Source organism: Strongylocentrotus purpuratus, unplaced genomic scaffold (assembly GCF_000002235.5).
Source record: "Strongylocentrotus purpuratus isolate Spur 01 unplaced genomic scaffold, Spur_5.0 spur5_scaffold_2, whole genome shotgun sequence".
In the NCBI taxonomy this organism is placed as follows: Eukaryota; Metazoa; Echinodermata; class Echinoidea; order Camarodonta; family Strongylocentrotidae; genus Strongylocentrotus; species Strongylocentrotus purpuratus.
Genome location: NW_022145605.1, coordinates 28,624,057 through 28,647,747, shown reverse-complemented (window position 1 = coordinate 28,647,747; position 23,691 = coordinate 28,624,057). Strand labels below are relative to the sequence as shown.

Sequence of the window (23,691 nt, the reverse complement as noted above, 5' to 3'; positions counted from 1 at the left end):
TTTGAGTAGCTTTCTAAAAGGCTTGCCTAATTAACGAAAAATATGGATCACATAGCACTTACCTAATTAGACATTTTTCCTTTTGTATAAGTTTGCCCATTATAAGTGTTTAAAGATTAATAACATATTGCATGTAAACTTCTTCAAATTACTGTTTGAAATTAACCACATGTACATATGACCGGATCACCAACCTGTCCGGACACAAGAGGTGTAATGACGTATTATATTAAAGGATTGACTGACTACTTTTTTAACGCGTCCTATAGATTATGCTGTAGTTTATGATAATATATTTGTAGAGGCTTATTCATATATGTCACACAAATATAAATAAGGTAAGGGTTGTGGTGCCAATTGGAATTTTAGGTTAGGTTTAGGGGTAAGGTTAGGGTTAGGGCTAGATAAATGCATTTGGTCCAGATTTGAAGATAAGAAATGAATGACGCAGTTGGGTTTAAGGGTGTGCTAGGGTTAGGGCTATGTAATGGGTTTGATATAGGGTTAGGGTTAGGTAATGGGTTTGGTATATGGTTAGGGTTAGGTAATGGGTTTGGTATAGGGTTAGGGCTAGGTAATGGATTTGGTAAAGGGTTAGGATTAGGTAAAGGGTTTGGTATAGGGTTAATGTAAGAGAGGAAAAATGGGCTGTGGATTAACTGTCACCGGACCACGAGTCGCAAAACGAAGGAGTTAAACCAAAAAATGATATAATTGTTTTAGGATTTATATGTTGACAACTAATTTGTTTGTACCAAAGCAAAGAAGTTGACATGAAGAAAACCAAAGTGAATTGGAAGATAAACCGAGGAGACCAAGCTGCTGAGTAAGTTGTCCCATTTAATACACAGGAATGGTCGTTCCATTTACGGGTCGGTATATCATTCTCACATACTAAATAAATCATTTCTAAATTGAAGGTTGGTCATCTGTCTCCCTGGGGCTTTTGGAGTAGAGTCAGTATGTCACCGAATCAAATAAGATGGGGCTAACAGGGTTGAACTTACAATACCTGTGTGGCATTGGACATACGACAGATGGATACTTTTCATACTCCGGTCTTTTCGATGAGACCCGCGCCAGACCGTATGTAGACCGAACACAGGATTGTTATCGGTTTTTTAGTGGATTTGGTGGTGTGACTCTGGCAAGTCACTTTGAATGACCACCATCGGTGTGGAGTCGATTTAGCGATGGGACTCTTGGCTAAGTCACTTTGAATGGCAATCATAAGTATTTATCCATTCTGTTAATCATGGGATCGTAGAATTACGCAAAGGCTTAAATACCAATCTTTCTCTACCACTTTCTCCCCCCCCCCCCCCCCCAACGTAACCGAGACCGCCCTAGGGTGACTTGGGCGTACTGGTGTCGTTCCTGTCGGAATGCAATATTAAGGTTCTCATGAAGGAATGACCATCCAATAGGGGACGGGAGGGGGAATAGTGGCAAGTCCCTTGGATTTTATATGTGCAAATACAAGAAAAGTGCTTACATAATATCAAGGAAAGCTAGTAGAATATGAATACAAATGTATTACGGAATCATCTCATCAGGGGAGGTGGTATATGGTCATAGCTGTTTTCCTTAGATCGATACCGTCCGTCGTATGTTGCATCTACCCCCGTCATGACGTCATAAAGCCCCCCTGGTCCCATGTGGTACAAATCTCTCATTATCACACATATATTTACCAGTACCAACTGTCCATCGTTAAGCTGCCCTTTAAAAGCGCTTCTTGCCAACACCTTCCCCGCGAAAATCCAGAACCAGGCAAAATTATCTTGTCCATTTTCTCAAAGCAAGTATTTACTCACTTCAGCTTCCTGGTTGAAAGATTCGAACTACGATCGTAAATTCATGATACCAGGTTGACGGTAATTTAGAAATCCCATAAGATTTACAACGGTATTTAGATGCGGTATGAAACTCCCCTAGGGAGTGAAGATGGTGCATACATTGTGTTTATGCATGAGTTCGTTGGCCGAGGCCATAATGTAAACATAATAACTGTTAAGTATTTATATACTTTTATTTAGATCATTGCTATAACGAAAATGCTACTCTTTATGGAGACCTATTGACGGACAACGATACGTAGGGGAGTTATAATGGCCATCCATAACATTAGTCTAATCACATAGGGCAGATGATTAATCTAATCTAGGAGGACGTCCAAGTTCATTGAAATGACCTCTCCGTAGGCCATTTCCTGACCCTGCACGACTAAGATGACCGAATCAGACTTATTCTTTGATGTTTGACGCCGATCGTTATGGTCGGTCATTCTTGAGACCGAGCCCATAACAATTAACTGTTGGATACTTTAAATTAAAGTGAGTACATACAGAAGATTTGTTTTACTTTCTCCTTACAATATGCCCTCTCTGAAGCACTTTCGCCTTTGGATGAAGGTTCTGATACTATTAAATTGATTTTTCGACTTGGTTCACAGTATATATATATATATATGTATATATATATATATATATTAACACTTGAATCTTAATCTCTTAAATCTCTTAACCCTATACAACCCAATCGCAATGTAAGGCGAAATCTTCTAGAATATTTTTCTTTTTCAAACAAGCAAATACAATCAAAAAGTCACCAGAGCAAATGCCTGATCGCCGATTTAAACAGTATTGGATCAATACAATTTCTGTGGGGATGCACTCAAATCGATTATTTTTCAGATGATGAGCTTGAAATGCACCGGTCATAAATTAAAGAGAAGAGGACGCTACGGTCACACTTGGCATCTGATATACAGCGTGTAATTTATGGTGTTCTTTTTTATCTCGTTCCTCAGTGGCGTACTGTTAGATGTGCATATTTGTTTGGTATCATTTACATTTACCTTGGTCGGTCATTATTAAAGACAGGGTAGACGAATGAATAAAGGTTATATGTGAGACAGAGAGGTGAAGGAGAGGGAGAGAGCGAGAGAGAGAGAGAGAGAGAGAGAGAGAGAGGGAGAGGGAGCAATATACGCTCGAACAATGAAAGAAGGAAGAGGAGAAGTTTGAGTAATGCAAATATTGATGGATAAGAGGTTTGAATTTAGAAATCATGTGTGTCTTAAAGAGAGGTAGAAGGGGTGAGAGAGAAAAGAGAGAAAAGAGAGAGAGAGAGAGAGAGAGAGAGAGAGAAGAGAGAAAAAGAGAGAGAGAGAAAGAAAGAGAGAGAGAAAGAAAGATATGATTGTAAAAACAGAAAAAAGTCGATAAAAAATTGGTTTATGGAAATGAATGTTGAGTGATGTTACAACCCCATACTCCCCTTTACTTCCCTCTCCTCTCTTCTGCGTGTGTTTTGTGTGGGGGTGGGTGTGGGGAAGGGGTAATATCTATAACAGAAGGAATGTTTCTATTTTGACCACCAAAGCCGTACCTGTCACCATTAACAACGTTTGACAATATTTGTCTCATTTTGAGTGTGCGAGGTTTAATATGTATCAAATACAGCTGCGATGTCAATGCGAAACGGAATAGTCGGGATGTCTGCTTTGAGGATTCCACACCCGAGAAGAAAAGAAAAGAAAATGTTCATGTATATATCAAATGCCCATTTCACACGAGGCGTCAGTTGCGTGACGTAGGACTGCGTCATCGAGTGGCAAGATCGTTGATGCGCCATGTGAAGATGACATCCGTAACAAAAGTGAACGCAAAATGAACAATGCAAACATTTTTTGATAACTTTCATCACAGTCTTGATTAGAGCGGGTAATAACACAAACGAATTCTACTATTTCGTTATTCTTTATAAACATTATGATATATGGTTTTGCTCTTATGATTACTTTGTATGTAGTTGTATATGCACGACTCCATTGTAATACAGCCAAACAGCTGAGCTGGGCTTTTTACCGTGAATAAATATATGAATCAAATCAAATCAATAACTCCTCGTGTGCAACGGGTATAAGATATTGAAGTGAGCGTCAGCATAAACAACAAAATTCAAATCCATTCAACTTTATGTAGACATCCAAGGGGTACACATAAAGTAAAACTCATTCTGTCATCCTCTGGCTGTGATGTGTCTGAATAATTAATGAACGGCTATTTACTTTCGATAATCAACCTTTACAAAAATGGAATGTTGCATTTCCTGTCGAAGAGAGGGGTCTGTAACCCATTAATTCCATTTTCCATCACAGCTAGATTTTATAACACAAAAGATCTTAGCTGTAATTTGGCTTCATATTTTTGTATTCTACAAAATGACGACCAAATGGAGTTATTAATTATTTGTTTGATGTACCACTGAAAGAATTGTGCACTCTTGACCCAACTGTGGCGTGGATACGTGTAAAACCACAAAACAGTGAATGCATGGATTCTACGAGACTCAATGAGACTGATTTTGCGGTGAGCCTTGGCGTAGGCAGAGTTGAGCGATGGCTTTAATTTTCTCCGGAGTTTCTCTCAGACGTTCATACTAACATTCATAGGGAATAATTGACGGGGTGTCACGTGAAATAACGCAACAAGTTACCTTTAAATGTCATTTCGGATGCTAAATCATGTATATATGAAATGGGCATGTATATAAGAAACTTTTCTGATTATTAAAAGCGAACAACCTTTAGCCTTTAAAAGTGTGGAAAAAGTGCAAGATGCCTCTAGATCCCATAGAAACCTCCGTCAACGTCCGAGCTGGAGCAACGGTGGTGGTGGCGATGATGACGCTACTCGGCCGGTAATTCTGGGAAATTTCCCTGAGGCTTACATCCCGAAAACAGTTTACCTGTTGCGCTTGTTAAGTCCGCTTTCTCGTCCAATAAGTCTTCTGGCTGCTCGGAACGTCAATTTAATGAAATAATAGGACGCCAGAAATTGTGAGCGCATCAATGATGGAAGCTTCCGTAAAATCTCGTTAATGATTTCGTTTTTTACCCTCTTCACAGACCTGCGGAAATGCCGACAATTTTTGAAGGTTTTTCGAAGGGGAAAATGTCGTTCGTATCACTTACCCTAATGACATAGTCCATCGCGAAAATGAACTGGGGGCAAGGGAGTAGTATGGAAGGTAATGAAGCGAACAAAATGGACTTTATTAAAAAGATAATGAAACCCCTTTTACCTTCACAAATGCTAATACATGATTCATCACATCGATAGGTTAAATGTTGATTAAGGATAATGTGTTTTAACGCACCATTTAGTGTAACGTCACGCATTTTTGGGAATAAAGAATGATCGGAAGTTAATGATTTTAATAATCAACTTGAATACGCATCATAACTCAAACAATTTTAATGTATGCCCGCTAAGTTAAACACACATATCAGTATTGTGTTGTTTGCTTTGCTAAGGCATTTCACGCCTTAATTATAAGAATGACATGAGGAAAAAAGTCACAATCATGACAAGGTAGAGCATGTATTACGTTTATCTTATGATGTAAGGGCAAATTGTGAAGGAGTCTGATTAGGGTAAAATGAAGGAGTTGTATATGATCTTACCACTCAAAGACACTTTGAGAAGATTACACGGTCACTAAGCCTGCGTTTCGATAGATGACTGATAATGAGAATATTGCTTTGATGTAAAAATAGAATAGAATAGAATCTAGTCGTGTTTTTGATAATTAATTTGTATCTTTGTTCATGTCATATATGAATATATATGAATATAAACCAACTAAACATCATGTTTCGTCGTACATAACTTTCAAAATGGATTGAAATAATCAGTAACTCTCGAATTGTTAACAGTATGGATCACATTTAGAGAATATATTGAATTACAATAATTGCCGAAAGGGGCATCGATTTTTCTTATCACATTTTTTTATTAGTCGATGGAAGCCAAGGATATTATGTTATACTAAATGATAGGTAACTGATGAAGGAATTACTCTCCATTCCCTATTGCGATAAGTAATGAAAATGATCGTATATGTTTATACCAAGAACGTTGTAATATTAACGTTATACAAAGGACGTCACTTCAAGCTTATGCTAAAGACGGCCCCTTTTTGTATATACTAGGCGCGGATGGACGGAGGGGGCCCGACGGGCCCGGCCCCCACTTCTTATTTAAAAAAGGAGAAAAGGAAAGGAAAGGAAATGAAAGGAAAGGAAAGGAAAGGGAAAAGGCCAAAAAAGAAGGGTTAAAAGCAAGTTAGAAGTGGACCCAGGGCACTCATTTATCCGTGTATAGGTCAAGGCCCCGGTCCAGGCCATGCTCCGAGATTTGGGTCACGTTCAAGTCAGAACTAGCCCTAAATATTGTGCTAGGTCTTATTTAACAACAATTTAAACTTCTCCCAGGAAGCCTAACACTTCATTTTTGTTTTCACTTTAAATATCATTGTCATGGCGGTGAAATAATAATAATGATAATAATGCTTCGTCCTTAGCTAATTCCTGCGAAAAGTAGACAGAACCAAGCGCAATGAACTGTTAAACGAATTTGCCATGATTCCTGCAATTCAATTTGTTACTGCATGTCATGGAAATATTAAAGAGCAGCAGTGGCAAAAAAGTACCCCAAAAAAAGTACAAAAAAAAAGAAAAGAGGAGAACCTCCTATAAATCCAAAGTCACAGTTTATAGACGATATCCTAGCAAAAAGTATACACCAAATCGCACGTATTGAGTGTGAAAAAATATTTTTCTTCAGCTTCGGAGGGGGCACATCCCCTCAGACTCTACCATGTCCGCTCATGCGTGGAACGCGCCGCGAAATATTTTCCACGAATTGGGCCCCACAACCCCCCCCCCCCCCCCCCCGTTCCTCGCCGTCGGCTGGATCCGCCCCTGGTATATATCATGTCATAATCATACATCTAAAATTTTAAGATTGTAAATGTAAATATGGTGATGTATACCGAATAAATAAACATCAAATCAAATCAAATCAAATCAAACCAAATCAAATAAACTATAAAAAAATCTTATTTAGAATAATTCTGATATGCATTGTGACGATATAATTTAACAATGCATTGAATTATGTCGAGGAAAAAATGACAACGTTATAGTCAGGAAATTGAGGATGTGATCCTCGAACTTGGATCGATAATCCTCACATTGTCACGTTCTTACGAAGATCAATAACGTAGCTAGGGAATCACCTCCGTGAAGGTCATCTTGACACCATTGAAAACTTAATGTCTATTACAACCGGTCGGTTGAAATTCTGAGCCTGGGGGAGCGACAAATTTCAGTAGTCAAAGTATTTGATATACTACCACAAGTTCTGTTACAAGAATGTTCATATTGATGAATCTGGGAATAGCATTCCTGGTAGCTCTGAACTGAGTGGATGACGGCGTCCGTATTTTACTTTGCATGATATAAGATCATGGGATTATTTTATCATACGTTAGGTGGAGAGGGGTAAAAAAAAAGAAGAAGAAGAAAAAGAGTTTGTAATGTTCAATAGAGAGAGCTAATTCCGATTAATCAGTTTGAAGTTCATTAGTTATGGTATTGAAAAAGTTCTTTTATATTGATTGCCAAAGCAATTAAAGTTTTCTTTAAACTGTATTGAGAAAAAATTTGAGAGATTTCATGTTCATTTTTATGGAAATGATTAAGGTAATGACTGTTATCTCGATGGAATGATTAATGTCTCCCATCTGCTGTCTTTCCGATGAAATGAGATTTGGAATAAATTGGATAATAGGGCGGTTATAAAAATAGATATGACAGGGGGTAAAGCCATGAAGAGGGATCTAGACAGACGTACGAGGAAAAAAGAGAGATAGGTAGAGAGATACAAAAATAGAGAGGGGGAGAGAGAGAGAGCGAGCGAGAAAGAGGGAGAACGAGAGGTATTGAAATAGAAATACAACAAATGTCCACAAGAATAAAATGTCATTGATTTATAAAAAAAAAAAATGATGGCATGTCGCGTGAGATGGCTTTCAATTCTGAATGCTGAACATCATTGAATCACTTATCTACCTTTTAGAAGTGTTCTTATGTGCTAGAAACCTACAAAATATATAATACAGCTGCACTCCACATTTTGCACTCAACATTCTGAAAGGTCGTTCAAAAAATAGGTTTGATACACACTGGTTGTGTCGGTGAAGTCTAATTTAACTGCTTGGTCCATTACCAAATGTCATATCTATCCATTTGACAGATATATATCTTAATGGAGGAGGGACCATTCGGAAATTTCCTCCGCTTGTGAATGACTCGCATCGCTAGATCTGTGACGGATTTATGGAGTGCACAACAAGTACCTCCCTGCCCCTTTCTAAAACCGTAGTTGCACAATGTAAAAAGATTGTGCCCCTTACAACGCTTTTGATCCCATAGACACTGATAGACACGTGGTAACCTGTTCTGTTTTTGTTTGTTTTTATGTATGTGACTTATCACTCAAATAGCTTGTTAACCATTTCCCTTCATCTTGTGCCCCTACCCCTCTACAAAATTCTGAATCCGCCACGGTCGATAGCTTCACACATCTCGGCGTGTTCACCAACCGTCTCCCTACTTGAAGATGCATGGAAGGTGATACCTTTGAAGGCATTGTCAATGAGACAGCTTTGCATACATGAATACCTTACCATTGCCTACTACTGATGAATTATGCATTCTATTACATTTTAATGAACGCATTTGCCATTCAACAAAATAACTGTTGGGATTTTAGGTGTGATGTTTTAGAAGGCAGCCTCAATATGGAGGGGAGTTGCACAAAATATTTCACCATAGAATTACGAACATTTCAGCATGTAAATCAAATTCTACTCTCTTTTTTGTATTTTGATTGTAATTTGATTTATCACAATCGTCCGCCTTATATGCTTTTCTTTCATTTGTAAAATACTGTCATGCGTGTAAAATGAAAATAACTTAGGAAAGTTGTCTGCATTACTTTTTTTATTCTTTACAGTTCTCTTTTATTTTAGGAATGATTGAAACTGTCGATGACAATGCTGATGATGATAATTCGACTAAGTATCAAACTTGAAAAAATTATCAAAAATCAGGGTGGCAGTAAAGGCGACGAAAGAAAAGATGTCAACTTTTCAAATCACATTGGTACTAAAGAACTAATTTGATATGAACAACTATGAAAACTATGAATATGTTTCGTTCATCACTGTGTCTTTAATTTTCATGTGGCATTCATATCAACTTGGAAAGCTAATACTATCATGCTGTGAGTCGGAGTGATTACAGCGGAGGAAAATCACATTGGTGCTAAAAACGACGAAAGAAAGGATATTCACTTTTCAAAACACATTGGTAATACAAAATAATTTGATATCAAACAGCTATGAAAACTGTGCATGTATTTCGTTCATCATTGTGTCTTTAATTTTCATGTGGTTATTCATATCAACTTGGAAAGTTGATACAATCATGCTGCGAGTCAGATTAATCACAGCTTGGGGGTAAATGATAATGTGAGCTCATTATGAAGTTGTTCACCTCAAGCAGACGGACACATGAATACGGCAGAGTCAAATTATAACGGAACTGAGAGCGTGTGTGGGTGGGCGCGTCAGGGTGGGTGAATGTGTGTGTATGTGCGCGGGTAGCCACTCAGTGAACACCGACATCAGAGAGGCGGGAGTGCCAGCTTTATTAATTGGGAATTAACAAGGCCGTCGATTAGGAGAGGGTGTGGGCAGAGCTATATCATCTTCTTTTCATGTTCGTTTCACCTTTTTCGCTCTTTTGGCAAAGCAGCAACCGTCTAAATGTTACTAGCCCGAATAGAAAATGATTAGATGCAAAATGATTCTAGATAAATGTAAATTAGCATTAATAATTGTCGGTTATATATTTGATTTGTGTAGACCTAAATCACTTCATTACACACAAATATATATGTTCATGTAACAAGATTAATTCTTTTGTTGAAAAGATGTTATAAATAAGTCTGTTTTCGAGAAAACTCCCTCTTTATTTATTCAGGGCTCCTGCTTATGCACATAACCCCAATGAACACTCTACATCTTTCATTTGTTTCCGCCATGTCACAGCGAGAAAGCAGTGGAATGATGACCGACTTGAAGAATGCCGTAGAGCACAGATACAATGCTATCGATTAGACTTAATGAAATATTCACAATTAAGCTTTGCCACCTTACCATTCCCGCCTTAACAAGGCCCGTCTTCTGCTATCACACAGAGCGTGAATAATATACGGACAACCCCTTTGCGCCTCTATCAAGCTTAATTGCCCATTTAGCAGTGTGTGCCAAGTAGATTGGGGCCACCATTTCCCCCCTTCCTCAATTTTGATTTCAGTTGACTTCCCAGAGCGCGGACTTTCATCTTTCCTACCACCAATCTCTTTCTATCGATCTAATATAGTCTCAAACTGCCATTTTCTTTGGTACCTGTTTGATAGAGATAACTTGCTTTTTACCATGGATTCTACGAGCACTCAGCAAACGGAATTGCGCGGCAAAATCCAAATCTTTTTAAAGTTTATCGACTTGTCTATCACCATTACCTACTTAACTTTACTTTTTTTTTAAATTCGCATTTTATATCTCTTTTAAAGATCTAAATCTATCCATCTATCTCCCTTTTAAACGAAATTACATTCTATTCGACTTAAGCCGCCCAGTGCTATAAGTATATCAGTATCAGTAGAAGTGTGGTTGTCGAGTGGTTTAATCGCTTGACTTGAAATTGAAAGGCCGTGGTTCGATCCCCGACACGGCACTAATGTCCTTTGGCAAGGCATTAATCTTCATTTGCCACTCTCGACCCAGGTGATGTGAATGGGTACCTGGCAGGAATTAATTCCTTGAAAAACTGGAGCGCTGTTGTGGCAGCAATTCGTCAATGTTTTGTACTTTAGACATTAAAAAGGTCGTTTGAATAGCGAATGGCAAAGTAACTTTTCATCACCTGTTTTGACAATGGGCTAATTCCTATTTTAGCATAATAAGCAGACTCGCAGATTTCTGTTATTCATGTTATTCATGGAAAGGGAAAACTCAAATGACCTTAAGGATAACCACCTGATTGGGGGTAAATACGTAGAAGTTGAGGTATACAGCTTGACATATTCGATATCATAACACTCATGTTGTTCATACCACTGCGGATATTGTATTTAGAGCAGTAAAGTTATGTTAAATTGTACAAAGGGCATGACTTTTTTTATTACAATTTTTTGTTTTACTTGACTGAATTTCGTTGGTGCTTATGATTGATTGGGGAATGCAAATATCCACGTATAGAATTTATTCAGAGAGGAATTCCGAATGAACAGTGCCTTATTTCCTGCAGGGAAAGTACACATACCCCTATAGTTACTTCTTTACAAGCCGTTGGGAAATTAGTGACGCATATCCATACGATTTTAAACTCCTTATATTATCTTCCATTCCAATTGTTTCAAGTATATGGTAATCTGCAAGAAAACAGCATTCATAGATTCGTCGAAATCTTGTATTTTCAGAAATAAAACAACACAGTTACTGTAAATAACGAAATTGTAAAGAAGTTGTGAGAGGAATTCCGCAATCCATCTCACCCCACCCCTAAACTTCACCCCTCGGCCATTCCCGCTCTTCGTTCATGCTTTGTGAGGAGGAATTTTCCTTGAGTAAATCTTGATTTTGCATGAAAAACACCTGTCTGTTTGCACACCCTGTTAGAGTTGAACACATTTCATGACACGCTAAGCGAGCCAGGGGAGAGGTCTTCTGCGAATGGCATTTCCTTTTCAGCTGCACTCATCTACACTCGATTTACTCTGGAAAACAGGAGAAAAATGGGGGGAAAAGGAAAAGAAACTGAAGCAGGAATGAGTTTATGGACAAGGGAGATGAAAATAAAATCATATTGAAATATTTCTTCAATTCACTTTGAAGAATTACTCATGGGTCATGCAAAACCAAAAAAGAACACATTGATTTCAAAACCAGAATTAGAAACGAGATAGAGGGAAAATATGTTCAAACATAATATAAATGTTGTTAGAGAAAAACAGAGGAGAGAGAGGGAGAGAAAGAGAGTTATATATATATATATATATATATATATGTGTCAAGAGGGAAACAATAATGAATAATAAATAACTATTTTTGCCATTACTCAAAGTTCATTGACAGAAATAGTTTCAAGAGCGGAGAAGGAAAAACAACAGCTTATTATTTCTAAACACGAAATATACCTGATTTTAAAGAACTTTCATTAAATAAAGTAACAATCATAAGCTAGAAAGTGATTTTTAAATATTTTATATTATCTTTGTCAAAATAGATAGTTCTGCCTGAAAATAATATTCACCCAAAACCGACCTTCTTTAAGATGCACTCTATCTACGCATTGTGAGACTATGATACGTGTTAATGATATCACGATTTGTGTATGATGTGCAAATATTTGATGACGACCGACGTATTAAAAAACATGATTGGATCATTTAGCCCGACAAAGATAGTGTTCCTTCTGATACGTGAATAGCTAGTCACGAAATCCTCCTTACGTTTCATCATTGCAGGCTTCACTTGGACCCAAATGCAAATATGGCCATTTCTTCGCAGTATTTGACATCCATAAATTACTCTTTTGATGGAACAGAACGTCGTGGATATTTTATTCCTTCACGTTTTTTCCCTGTTATTCAAACCGGACATTTACAGTAATAACGTATATGAATGCATAAAGAAAGACCCGCAACAGCTACAGTCCACTGATAATCTACTGCGGCCAACAATTTCAGTGCCATTTAAATACAAATGTAATCGAGCTTGGGGCTGTCTTATTCCTATTCATGTAGCAACGTACTACCATTAGCCTAATTTTTTTTTTTGATTTTGTGAAATAACTTCTACATTTTAGGGAAAACCCCCCAACAAGCAGTTCTGTGTGGCATTACAGACAGAACGGCTGCTGTTGCTTCAAATATAGCCGATTGCTCTTTCATATTTAACGACATATAGCTTAACAATATCAAACAACGAACCATCGGGATGATATCGTACGCACCCCACCCTAAACGTACATTCTCCTCCACCCCCTCCCCTTCCATGTCAACACTAATATCCGTACTTATCCATATCAGAGGAAGAAACCCATCACTGCAGAAATCATTTGGTGCCCCACGGGTCTCTGCTCGATGTTATTTTCGGGTTAATACCAATGCTTCTGCATCTGGATATGAAACTGTTTTAACAGCAGAAAGTATGATATGTGCTGAGGGAAACTTTATCGATTCTTCAATTAGAATTAAAAGTACGATGACATAAGCATGCATAGTCCCAAGCATTATGATCCCATCTAATGAAATTTCGGATAAGAGGATGAGCCATGCAGGGGATATTAGTTTTGCATTACATCGAAATTGAATCACTGATTTAAGTAACTATGGCCTAAATCTAAAGACAGATTGGATAACGTCATTTCAGCAGAAAGCGCTTTAAGGTTGAGGTCTCCACGACTGCAAGGTAGGAAGCATGCCAAGAGACTTGCAAATCAAAAAAGAACGTTCCTTTATGATCATGATGATAAGAGATCAACCAGTTCTGTGCCTGGAGTTCGATTGGTAATCATTGTCAAACATTTCAGGACGAGCCTTCGGGAGTAAGAATATCCTACTCTGATTAATGATGTGGGTAATTGTGACTTCAAAAGCAGAAGACGAAAGAAGAGTAGGGAAGGAGAAGTAACAAAAGAAGAACAAGCACAAGAAGAAGGAGGAGGAGGAGAAGGATTAGAGCAAGAATGAGGGTAGAGGAGAAGAAAAAGAAGAAGAAGAAGAATAAGAAGAAGGAGTAGTAGTAGTAGTAGTAGTAGAAGTAGTAGTAGTAGTAGTAGTAGTAGTAGCAGCAGTAGTAGTAGAAGAGGTAGTAGTAATAGAAGAAGAAAATTAAGAAGTAGAAGTAGTATTAGTAGTAGAAATAGTAGTATTAAAAGGAGGAGAAGAACAACAACAAGAAGAAGACCTACTAGAAGTAGTATAGGAAGAAGTAAAAGAAAACGGAGAAAAGAACAAGTAGTAGTAGTAGTAGTAGTAGTAGTAGTATAAGTAGTAGTAGTAGTAGTGGTGGAAGTAGTAGAAGAAGACAACTAAGAAGAAGGGGAAAAAGAAGGTAATACATCTCTTTTTCAAAAGTGTCATATTCTTCTCAAATGTACTTACTCTCAATGTCTCCTTATCACTTTCGTCCGAAACACATCCTCAGTGAGAGTCGTGCTTCCATGATATATGGAAATCATTGTAGATCTACCTGGGCATGTATTCAAACAAACGTTACCCCTTGAGGGAAGAAATCAAGTTGTTCCGTCTCTGGTAACGCCAGAAGTCTCCCAATATTTGTAACGTCACGATGGGAATGTGTATTTAATCTAATTCATTCTGGTTAGGATGTATTTTCTACGACATCTCAAGGCAATGAAACCTGCCATTATCCCCACTTCTCGTTTTCATTTGTCCACCTTGTTAGAAAGCTAATAAAACCTACATTTTTAAAGTTATAAACCATACAACAGCTATGAGTTGAGATAATTATTTTGTTAGTTCTTAACAGCTTGTCATTATATTAACTTACCCGTATCACGTAGATTGATGTACATCGCAATCATGGTTTATTTGAAATGAAATACTGTACACGTAATTAAGAAATAATGGATGTTTAGGGAATATGATAACATTTTCTCATTTCCAATTGACTTCTTTAGTGGAAAAATAGATTGGAAGGATTGTAATTGTGGGATATCATCAACTGAGAGGCCACAGTGTCCCATACTTCGAGGAAATCAAGGTTTTATCAAGTAGAATGTGTGAACACAACCCGTAAAGAATACATCCATGTAGAGTGAATGTTAAATGTCACTCGATCAAGGCTTTTCTGAGGCTAATTCAAACTCTAGGAGCTTCCTCGTTTTCTTTGACTCGTCGGCTCCTTGCCACGCGGGATGCAACCGGACCGTGTGTCAACACCAGACCCTCCAACCGAGGACATTCTCTGTCTCATCTCTTCTATGTTAATCGAGAAATCTGACTCCTATCATCCCGTACCATATTCAGCTCTTGAGAAGCGGCTTAGTGCATATTCATCCAAAATATGTGTTCATATTGGAAGATCTAAGCGAGGTCTGAAAGGGGTTGTAGGCAGCGCTTGTGGAGGGGAAGAGACGATGGTCTTGTGTTTGTGCTCTGTAGTGAAGCTTACCGGTTGAAGAGCTCTCAGAGCCCCGGGTACCCTGGGGCCAAACCGTCATGTCAGTGATCTTCCCGTCCGTAAGGTCTATCTTTATCCATCTCTCTCAGTTTCCGTCCATCTCTATCTCGATCTCTGTCTCTTTTCTCATCTTCTATCGCTTTTTGTCTTATGTATCCGTCCATCACGTACTCCGCTCGCCTTCGGGCACCTTTTCCCTTTATCTGCCATATTTGGTTTGCGTTTTTACATCTGGAGTAACAAACCTGATTCTCCCGTCAAGGTTTTACTTCAAAGGGATAGAGGTTTTTTAAAAACGTAGGGTCAAAACATAGTAAAATCATTCTATTTTCTTGTGTATATTTATTTAATGTCTAATTCTCTTTTAAATCGTCTATTCTGTCCTATCAACAGTTTTCTGTGCTTTCGATCAATATTAGTCCTCAGATTTCTCCCAAATCATTTTCTGCATCCCTATTTTAATGAATAGTGGACAAAATATCAACAATTGTCAAAAAAAAATAGATCGAAAGATATAACTTCTTGAGTTCAGTCGGGCTGAAAAACACAACCCCAAACTGCCATTCTTTATAAAGAGTATAAATGTATCTCATGATGTGGTCAAGTATTATCTTACATGGGAGTACAAAAAAGAGGAAAATAAAGAGTAGATGAAGAAGAAAAACAAAAATTAAGTTACAAAGAAGGGAAAAACATAAGTCGAATTTTATAAATAGGTCAGTCTAATTGTCGTCGCAAGTAGTAATGTTTTATGCGTTCTAGATGTGTCAGTGTTCATCAACCCAAATACTATTCAACCAGTAACAGTATTTTTTAATATGGGCAAATGACGGGGATTAAACTATCCCTGATCGATGGCATGCTGCATGGGGCACAGTTGGCACTTTTCACTAACCCCCATTCGAATGAGGAGAAACAAGAATAGATATGGGAAGAGAGAGAACATGGGAGAAAGGAAGAGGGTAAGGGTAAGGGAACATGTGAACAAGATGATAAGACCCATCCCAAAGCCCTACCCATATCGGCTTGTATAGTTCTCTGGCGAAATATATTGCTTCGAGCTTTATTTCGTCAGAGGTATATAATAAGGGTTAAGGTTAGAGTTATAATTACGTGTTTGGTTAGGGTTAGGGTTAGGGTTAGGCATAGTGTTTGGTCCAAGGGAGAATCGAGCGGGAAGGATTTTTTTCCTTTTTTAAAACCATATTAGAATAAAATTCTCAATACAAACATATATTTCATAACTTGTTTAACATGCTCTTCCATTTTGCTTGTGGCTTTCAGCATCATATCGACATTTTTTATGATATATAAACATAATTTTAAAATCAGTTTATCTCACCTTCTTTGTAGAATCTATTCCAATACTTATACATTTATAAATTGCAAATAATGCATAAGTCAATATTCATTAATTTCTTCCTTCGCTGTTTCTTGGATTCCACGAAGAACAGCGAAGGATATTAGTATAGCCGTTGTTTTGCTTTTTCATTTCAATGTCTTGATCCAATCTACGCCAATTCCCCCTAATATACCTTCATTCCAAGACATGTTCCTTTCAGATTGCATCCGTGACAGCAAACCTAAGACAGCTTATCTTCATCCGATTTATTCGAATGAATTGATTTTACGGAGAAATATGAGACTGAGTTAGAATCCTGTATTGATCTGTGGTGTGGACACTGCATGGCCGTCAAGGATAAATGATGGTATCGCTTCGAAAGTTTGATTGGGAATTCGAATCCTTAGCCTCGATTATTTGCTATGTTCTCTGTATATTGGATCGGTTATGCCTTCTCGTTTGCCATGGGGTGTTTAATTGCAGGACACGCGTTATTCCGTTCTCATTGCTGCATATAAATTATTTTCGCTTCTGTTTAGTGTTTGCATGAAATGACTTCCTTCTTTTCACCTTTGATGCTGATTCTAAACGCGGGAAAATGCACTTTTGTGATATCAAAGCCCTATTTTTAGTATTTTACGTTTTGCACCAAATAATGAAAAGGGAAAACATGGAATTTATAAGTCCTGGGTTTCCATCAAACTTCCTGCTTATCACGTTTAATAGCAGACTCATTTCTTAATGCTCAAAGAAGAAAGAAAAAGTAAAATTGTCTTCCCGGACGACATATTCTAGTAATGGGTACAGGCCTATCTTCAAGATCTCTCCGACTTTCAAATAGTCGTGACATTTACCCAAACGATTTAAATCGAAAGTGACTTCCTTTCTCTCGAAGGTCGCTGGGAAACATCATCAACCCATGCTCTAACATTATTCCCGCCAACTTTCCTCTCTCTTCCGAGATGGAATTGGAATCTTTTTGTAGTCGAACGATTCGTTTCCACTTGCCATGCTTTGTAAACATTCTCCCCGGAGACAATGTTGCACAAGTCTGCAGGCAGAGGCCCTTGGGGACCCTCTTTATAATGTTCGTATTGAAGGCTAAATAAAGGTTAGCAGCAAAAATATCTGGCAGTGGTGGATTAACTATGCTTTGCTCATGTGAACATGGGTGAACAAGACGTCACAACAATCTCTTATAAACAAAAATAAAATAAAGGTTATCATAATTTTGTTCAGAACCGTTAGCCCCCCCCCCCCTCCTAATTCTTTAAAATCCTGATTTGAAAACACTCATTTAGATTATAATTCACAAAGTCTGCAGGCAGAACCCTGTGACGTTCCTCTTCACGAAATAAAGAATGCCAACTTTCGCTATATATAGGTTGGAATAATAGTCTAGTCGGCAGTGGTGGATTCACAATTCTTTGCCCGGGTGAACAAAACTTCTCAGTAATCTATGAATAGCGAAAAAGAAAGGTTATCACAATTTTTAAGGAGCATTATGTCACTTAAAATTGAGCTTCACATAATACATATGACTTTTGATCATAAAGAAGAGTTATGATCAAGAGATCGTGCCAATTTAGCCATGGAATTGGCTAGCGCGATCTATATTTGACATGTTAAGGCAAATCGAAATCATCATCTTTAACATCTTGAGCGAAAAATAAAAGTCCTAACTTTTCCTTATGTCACACAATATCAAAAGTGAATGCAATCATACAAGATTGAGAAATGATAATGGGAATAGTGTTTTTTCAGATGCATAGAGAAACTTATCATATCAGCAATGTCCCCTCAGAGAGATTTCTCTTAATCTGCTCTCATATTCCGAACACAACTGGAAATAGTTTATCAATTTCTAGTGCCACATTTTTTGTTTATTTAGTCCCGTATACACAAATTCATGCCCGGTGGTTTATCTTTTTTTTTTAATGACTTTCAAATCTCAGATTTTACAGTGATTAACCTTTCTGTAAAACCTCTGGTCACTCAGTTTCGTTTACAGTACTATAGCATGACGAGGGCTCATCTTTTTCTGCTGGCAGGTAGACCCTACCGTTCGGTTATTATTACAGTTAACCTTGAACCGAATTGAAACTTCGATCATTTCATCTTTCGGGAGGTGGGTGGCTCGAATACGCCATCCTGACAAAAGTACATGCAGCCTTGCTTTGTAGGAAGGTCAATGTGTATTGAGGGAAATGGAACAGTACGCGGCTTGACAATTAGGAATATATCAAGACTAAAATACGGTCCGGGGAAGTAACTCTCTCGGAGCCATTTACTCTGACGTTAGAGCAAGATATTGTTCTGGTATTAGTCACTTTGCCTCTTCACTTAATAATATAATCATATCTGGGTATATATATTTCAAGTTTGTCCTGTCTACAAAGTCAGTCGTCATACATTTTAAATTCAATCGTCATACATTTTAAATTCAATCGTCATACATATTTTTCATACCATCCTAGCGTTTTGTGTTGAATGCGAATATAGCCAACTCGTTAAAACAAATACTACGAAGATGAAAAATTTGCGGAAGTAATTGGCTGCTCTAATAATTAGCAATTAGCGATATTAAAAAGGATTACCATGTACAAGTAAGTGATTGGTCTCGATTAGTATTTTCAACGCTGTAAATTCGTAATGATAACCACTGATGAGCATATCATGATACATAATATGATGCAGTAATTAGGGAGGTAATGGTTCATCCTTTTCGTGCTTACAAACAATAAGTGGAAGAAAAAAGTGATTAGCTACTTTAACGTAAGTCTTAAAGCTACACGATCAATTATAGCTTTATATTATACATTGTAACATGACAATATTAATCACAAGATTTTATTAAATAAACAAAAACGTGATTAAAATAATTATCAACACAATTCTTTGGAACACGAAGTAGGTGAGAATCAAACGAGTCATTAATGTGTTTTTTTAACAAGTGGATGTAAAAACATGTATATGGTAAAACACAAAAACAATAACAATAGTTCAATCCTATGTTATGCCGTTCCATCACATTTTCGAAACTACACACAACAAACAATACTCACCTGGTGTATTCCCATCAGAGATAACCTTATTAAATGAAACTAGCAATAAGCAGAAAAACAAGCAAGATGTTTATGACGACGCGAAAGAGAGAAAAAATAAAGGGGGAAGAGAAAAAGGAAAAGATAGAAAGGATAGAGAATCAGAGAAAGAGAGAAATGGGTTACAGAGGAGTAAAGAGATAGAGAGAGGTAAAGAGAGAGTTGGTGGAAAAGGAAGAGGAGTTAAGAGAGGGGGTGATAGAGCTTAAAGCTTGTTGTTTTGATAATGGACTATATGGTGTTAAAGCACCTTCAGAAGGTGTGCATCAAAACAGTCGTGTTCATGCATCCTATTCTCGATTGATCATCGTTTCCTTCCCTCGCGGGCCCGTCCGACTGACAGCTAGCCGAACGCCCTACTGATCGACGAATTATGATGAGAATGACTACCCCCTTCTTTACAATCCCTTTCTTTTTCCCCTCTCTCTCTCTCTCTCTCTCTCCCTCTTTCTCTCTCTTTCTCTCTCTCTCTCTCTCTCTCTCTTTCTCTCTCTCTCTCTCTTATACCCACTGTTGGATTTAAATTAAGGGGGCCCAACTGGCTCATGTACCCCTTTTAAACCCTAAACCCAAATAATCAACCTTATGAACACAAAAGAAAAGTGTGTTCCCCTTTGAACTTAAGACCCCAAAGCGACCGGAAAATGTGAAAGCTTTATTTTTAAACTTCTTTTTCAGGGAGGGAACTTGTCTGACCTTTTATATTTTTGGAATTGTGCCCCCTTCATTTCCGAAGAATATCCGGATCCGCCCATATTACCTCGAGAGCTTAACCCCATTTGAACAGTCAGTGGGATTCTCTGGGAAAGGAGGGTGATACTGACGCATATTGGATGTTTTTTGGTCCTTTCATTAACTGCTCCTGTAGGCGTTGTCAAAATAAAGGCATCTAGGTACTTGTTGACACCTCTATTAAGCTGAGATAGGAGCACTATGACACCTTGGTGATTTGAAATTCTCTGATATTAAAAGCGTATTTCATAATCACAGGATGTTATTTATAGACGAAGACAAACAATCGTTAAATAGGTTCGACAAAGAAGGAAGCCGATTTTTTTTTGTAATAACAATGAGAACAGAAATAACAGATGCATCATTACTCCGGTCATCAACATTAACATTGCAATACCTACAAATTTTGCATTTATTCAATGAGAATATACTTATACGATAAGAATAATTTGCCCCGATCCCGAACAAAGACAAATCCTCTGTGTTGCCATGGCATGAACCATAATGCATGGCCATACAGAGGTACTTTTTCTGTTGGGGACCGGGGGAAAATGCAATGAATTATTGAAAATGTATTGCAATTTCTTTGTTTTTTGTATTTGTGGGGGCGGGCGCGTACCCTAGCCCCAGCTGCGTACAGTCATGATTCAGTGGCTAAGCAATGGCCTCGTTACTGTGAGGCCCCAAGATCAACACCGTCACGATGTGCTATGTTCTTTTGTGAGGCATTAATCCTCATTACTGTCAGTTATGACTTTAGGACGTAGGTCCCCCAGTTGATTAACATAGTAGCACACACATGCTTTAGCAGTCACTCAAAACAAACACTCACAAATTATTATTCAATAAAATCTGAGAATGTATACTATCATCTAGATCTATTAGGAATAAATCATTGTCAAAATCATTCCATAAATTGGGGTAAAAATAATTATTCCACCTTTATGACCAACAGTGTATATTCTCAAAAGAATAATAAGCGTATCTGGTTCAATTCCAATTGAAAAGCAACCCCAATCTTGTTTATTCGGTATTCAATTTCTATTTTTGCCAGGAAAGCAGAATGACCGATTGGACACGGTGCGAGGCACGATATGAAAATAACCAGCTGAAATTGACCGGAAAGAAAACAGGGATGACCCGACAGACCTAGATGAACGATCTGTGGGTTTGAAACTGTCCCTTGTGGTCAGTTTATTTTGGCATATCCACCATGATTTCTACAATCATCTGTCAGAGCGTCCGGTTGTTATTTTTCTCTTTCTTTCGGTGAAGGCTCCGGGTCAAAAGGAGTTCATATCTAATCATGATGATGAAGCTTGAATCCAAATGCCAGGCTGGGCAAAAATTGGTTTTGAGTCATCTATTTTGATCTGTTATGAAAGTCTTCGTTAAAGATACCACACGAATATTTTGGAAAACAAATAAAACATTTATTGACCTGAAAGTGAAACAATAAATTGATTTGGCTCTTTACCAAAAGCTTTTTTTTATGATATTTTATCCTCATTTGAATTTACAACGCCATTTTCATTGTTAGCTAGTATGGGTCTACTTTTTAAAGACACATATTATACTACTAAGTAATGGTCAACAGGAAACACATGCAAACTTCAAATGCCAATCCTGCCGTCGATTATAACATGTTATGACTATACATGTGTAGTTCACACTTTGATCTGCTTTCAGTATTATTTAACCCGTTGGCTACTGCATTGTTAAATTTCCCATAGGCTTAATACAGTAACCACCCGTTCTAGGAGTAAATGGGATCAAGTAGGATTTAATAGATGAATAATCATTAATCCAGAGTATATTGTACGAGAGCAGCACAACGAACATAGGCTGGAAATGATTAGGTAGACTGGGAATAAATCGGTGTGGCGTTTACGTTGCAAGTTTTGTAAAAAGGGCTGTATAACACATGGGTCACATTCTTGTAAATCCAATTTAAAGCTTTTCTTCTGGTTCTGGCTATGGATTGTGTGTCAAGAGAAATTATTTTGGGATGTTTATCATGGAGAAGATGGGTTGTTTGGACCCACAAAGGGCATGTATAAACACGGTAACATACAATATTGATGGGAATCGTATTCACTGATAATGCGCAGCATTTGCTCAAAGGGCACCGTCGTTACGCCCGTATGTGGTAGGGACTAATCGCTTGATTTCTCTCTATGTTCGTTGCTCGGCTCATTATACATTTCCTTCCAGATGTATGGGGCATGTATCATTTTGTTTGTAGTCTTGAACAGAGCATATATCCTTGGTTTAATACATTAATAATACATTTTCCGTCTTAACCAGAAATTAAATATGTTCGTAGCATACGATGCGTCATTAGCCTGACGGATGGGTGCGTTACCGACTGGCGCGGTTGTGGCGCAACGTGTACGGACGACATCATACCCAAAACAATTATCGCAATATGAAGAGTAGAGTCATTGCATTGCATCGATATGGTGACGTAAGGGTTGATAACTTTGTTTTGTTTGTTTGTTTTTATTTCCTTATAAAATCATCACAACATACAAATACATACATAAATGGGATATACGGCGGATAGCCCATTTCAGGTGTATTAACAAAATACGCCTGTTCTTCCATGGGGTCCAGATAAAAAAAAGCTAAACATAAAAATCAGATATTTTATACAATCATGGGGAAATTAGATTTATATAAATTCAATATAAACATATTATTAAACAAAACATAAACGATATAACTGAACATGTATAATATATTTTCGAGTCTAATAAATTCAATTTACACTTAGAATTCATATTCAGTGGATTTTATAAGGGATACAGAACCTTTGACATGCTTTGTTTAACGCAGGTGATAACACCAAAAAATGGCATCTCGTGTGTAATGAGCTTTCCCTTTAATCCTACGTAATATAACTTAGATTTATTCAATCGTTAATTACAATGACACCGGATTATCAACCCCCGCAATGTCTGGGAAATCTTTTGAGGGTTCATTCACATCGTGTAAAGTCTTCTATCATTACCTATACAGGCGCGGATCTACACGGGGAGATTAGGGGGTTTAAACCCCCCCCCCCTTGGGCGGCCCAGAAAAAAAAAGAAAAAAAAAAGGGAAAAAAAAAGAAGAAAAAAAGGGAAAAAAAAAGAAAAAGAACGCACGCTGGAGAGAAACCCTTTCAAGTGCAAATGTTGTGAGAAGATATTCAACTCATCTGGTAACTTAACCAAACACATGATAACTCTGGATATAACTGTGTATTAAACTGTTACTTGATTTAAAAAGACGTTATCATGCACTGCTTTTTATGGTCTCCATTGTGTTAATAGATGCCAGGAAAAAATCACTTACGGGGTTCAAATAAACACCCCCCAAAAAATCGGCTCGCCG

The 23,691-nt window shown here is 37.7% G+C and overlaps 1 protein-coding gene across 1 annotated transcript in view; it reads left to right on the top strand.

Moving 5' to 3' along the window:
* The first annotated feature begins 4,624 nt into the window (after positions 1 to 4,624).
* The window catches only part of LOC115926462 (P2X purinoceptor 4-like), an 89,348-nt gene continuing 70,281 nt past the window's right edge, over positions 4,625 to 23,691 (top strand). Inside the window, exon 1 of the mRNA XM_030991190.1 lies at positions 4,625 to 4,707. Within this exon, the coding sequence (XP_030847050.1) occupies positions 4,625 to 4,707 (83 nt within the window). The remainder of the gene's footprint in view (positions 4,708 to 23,691) is intronic.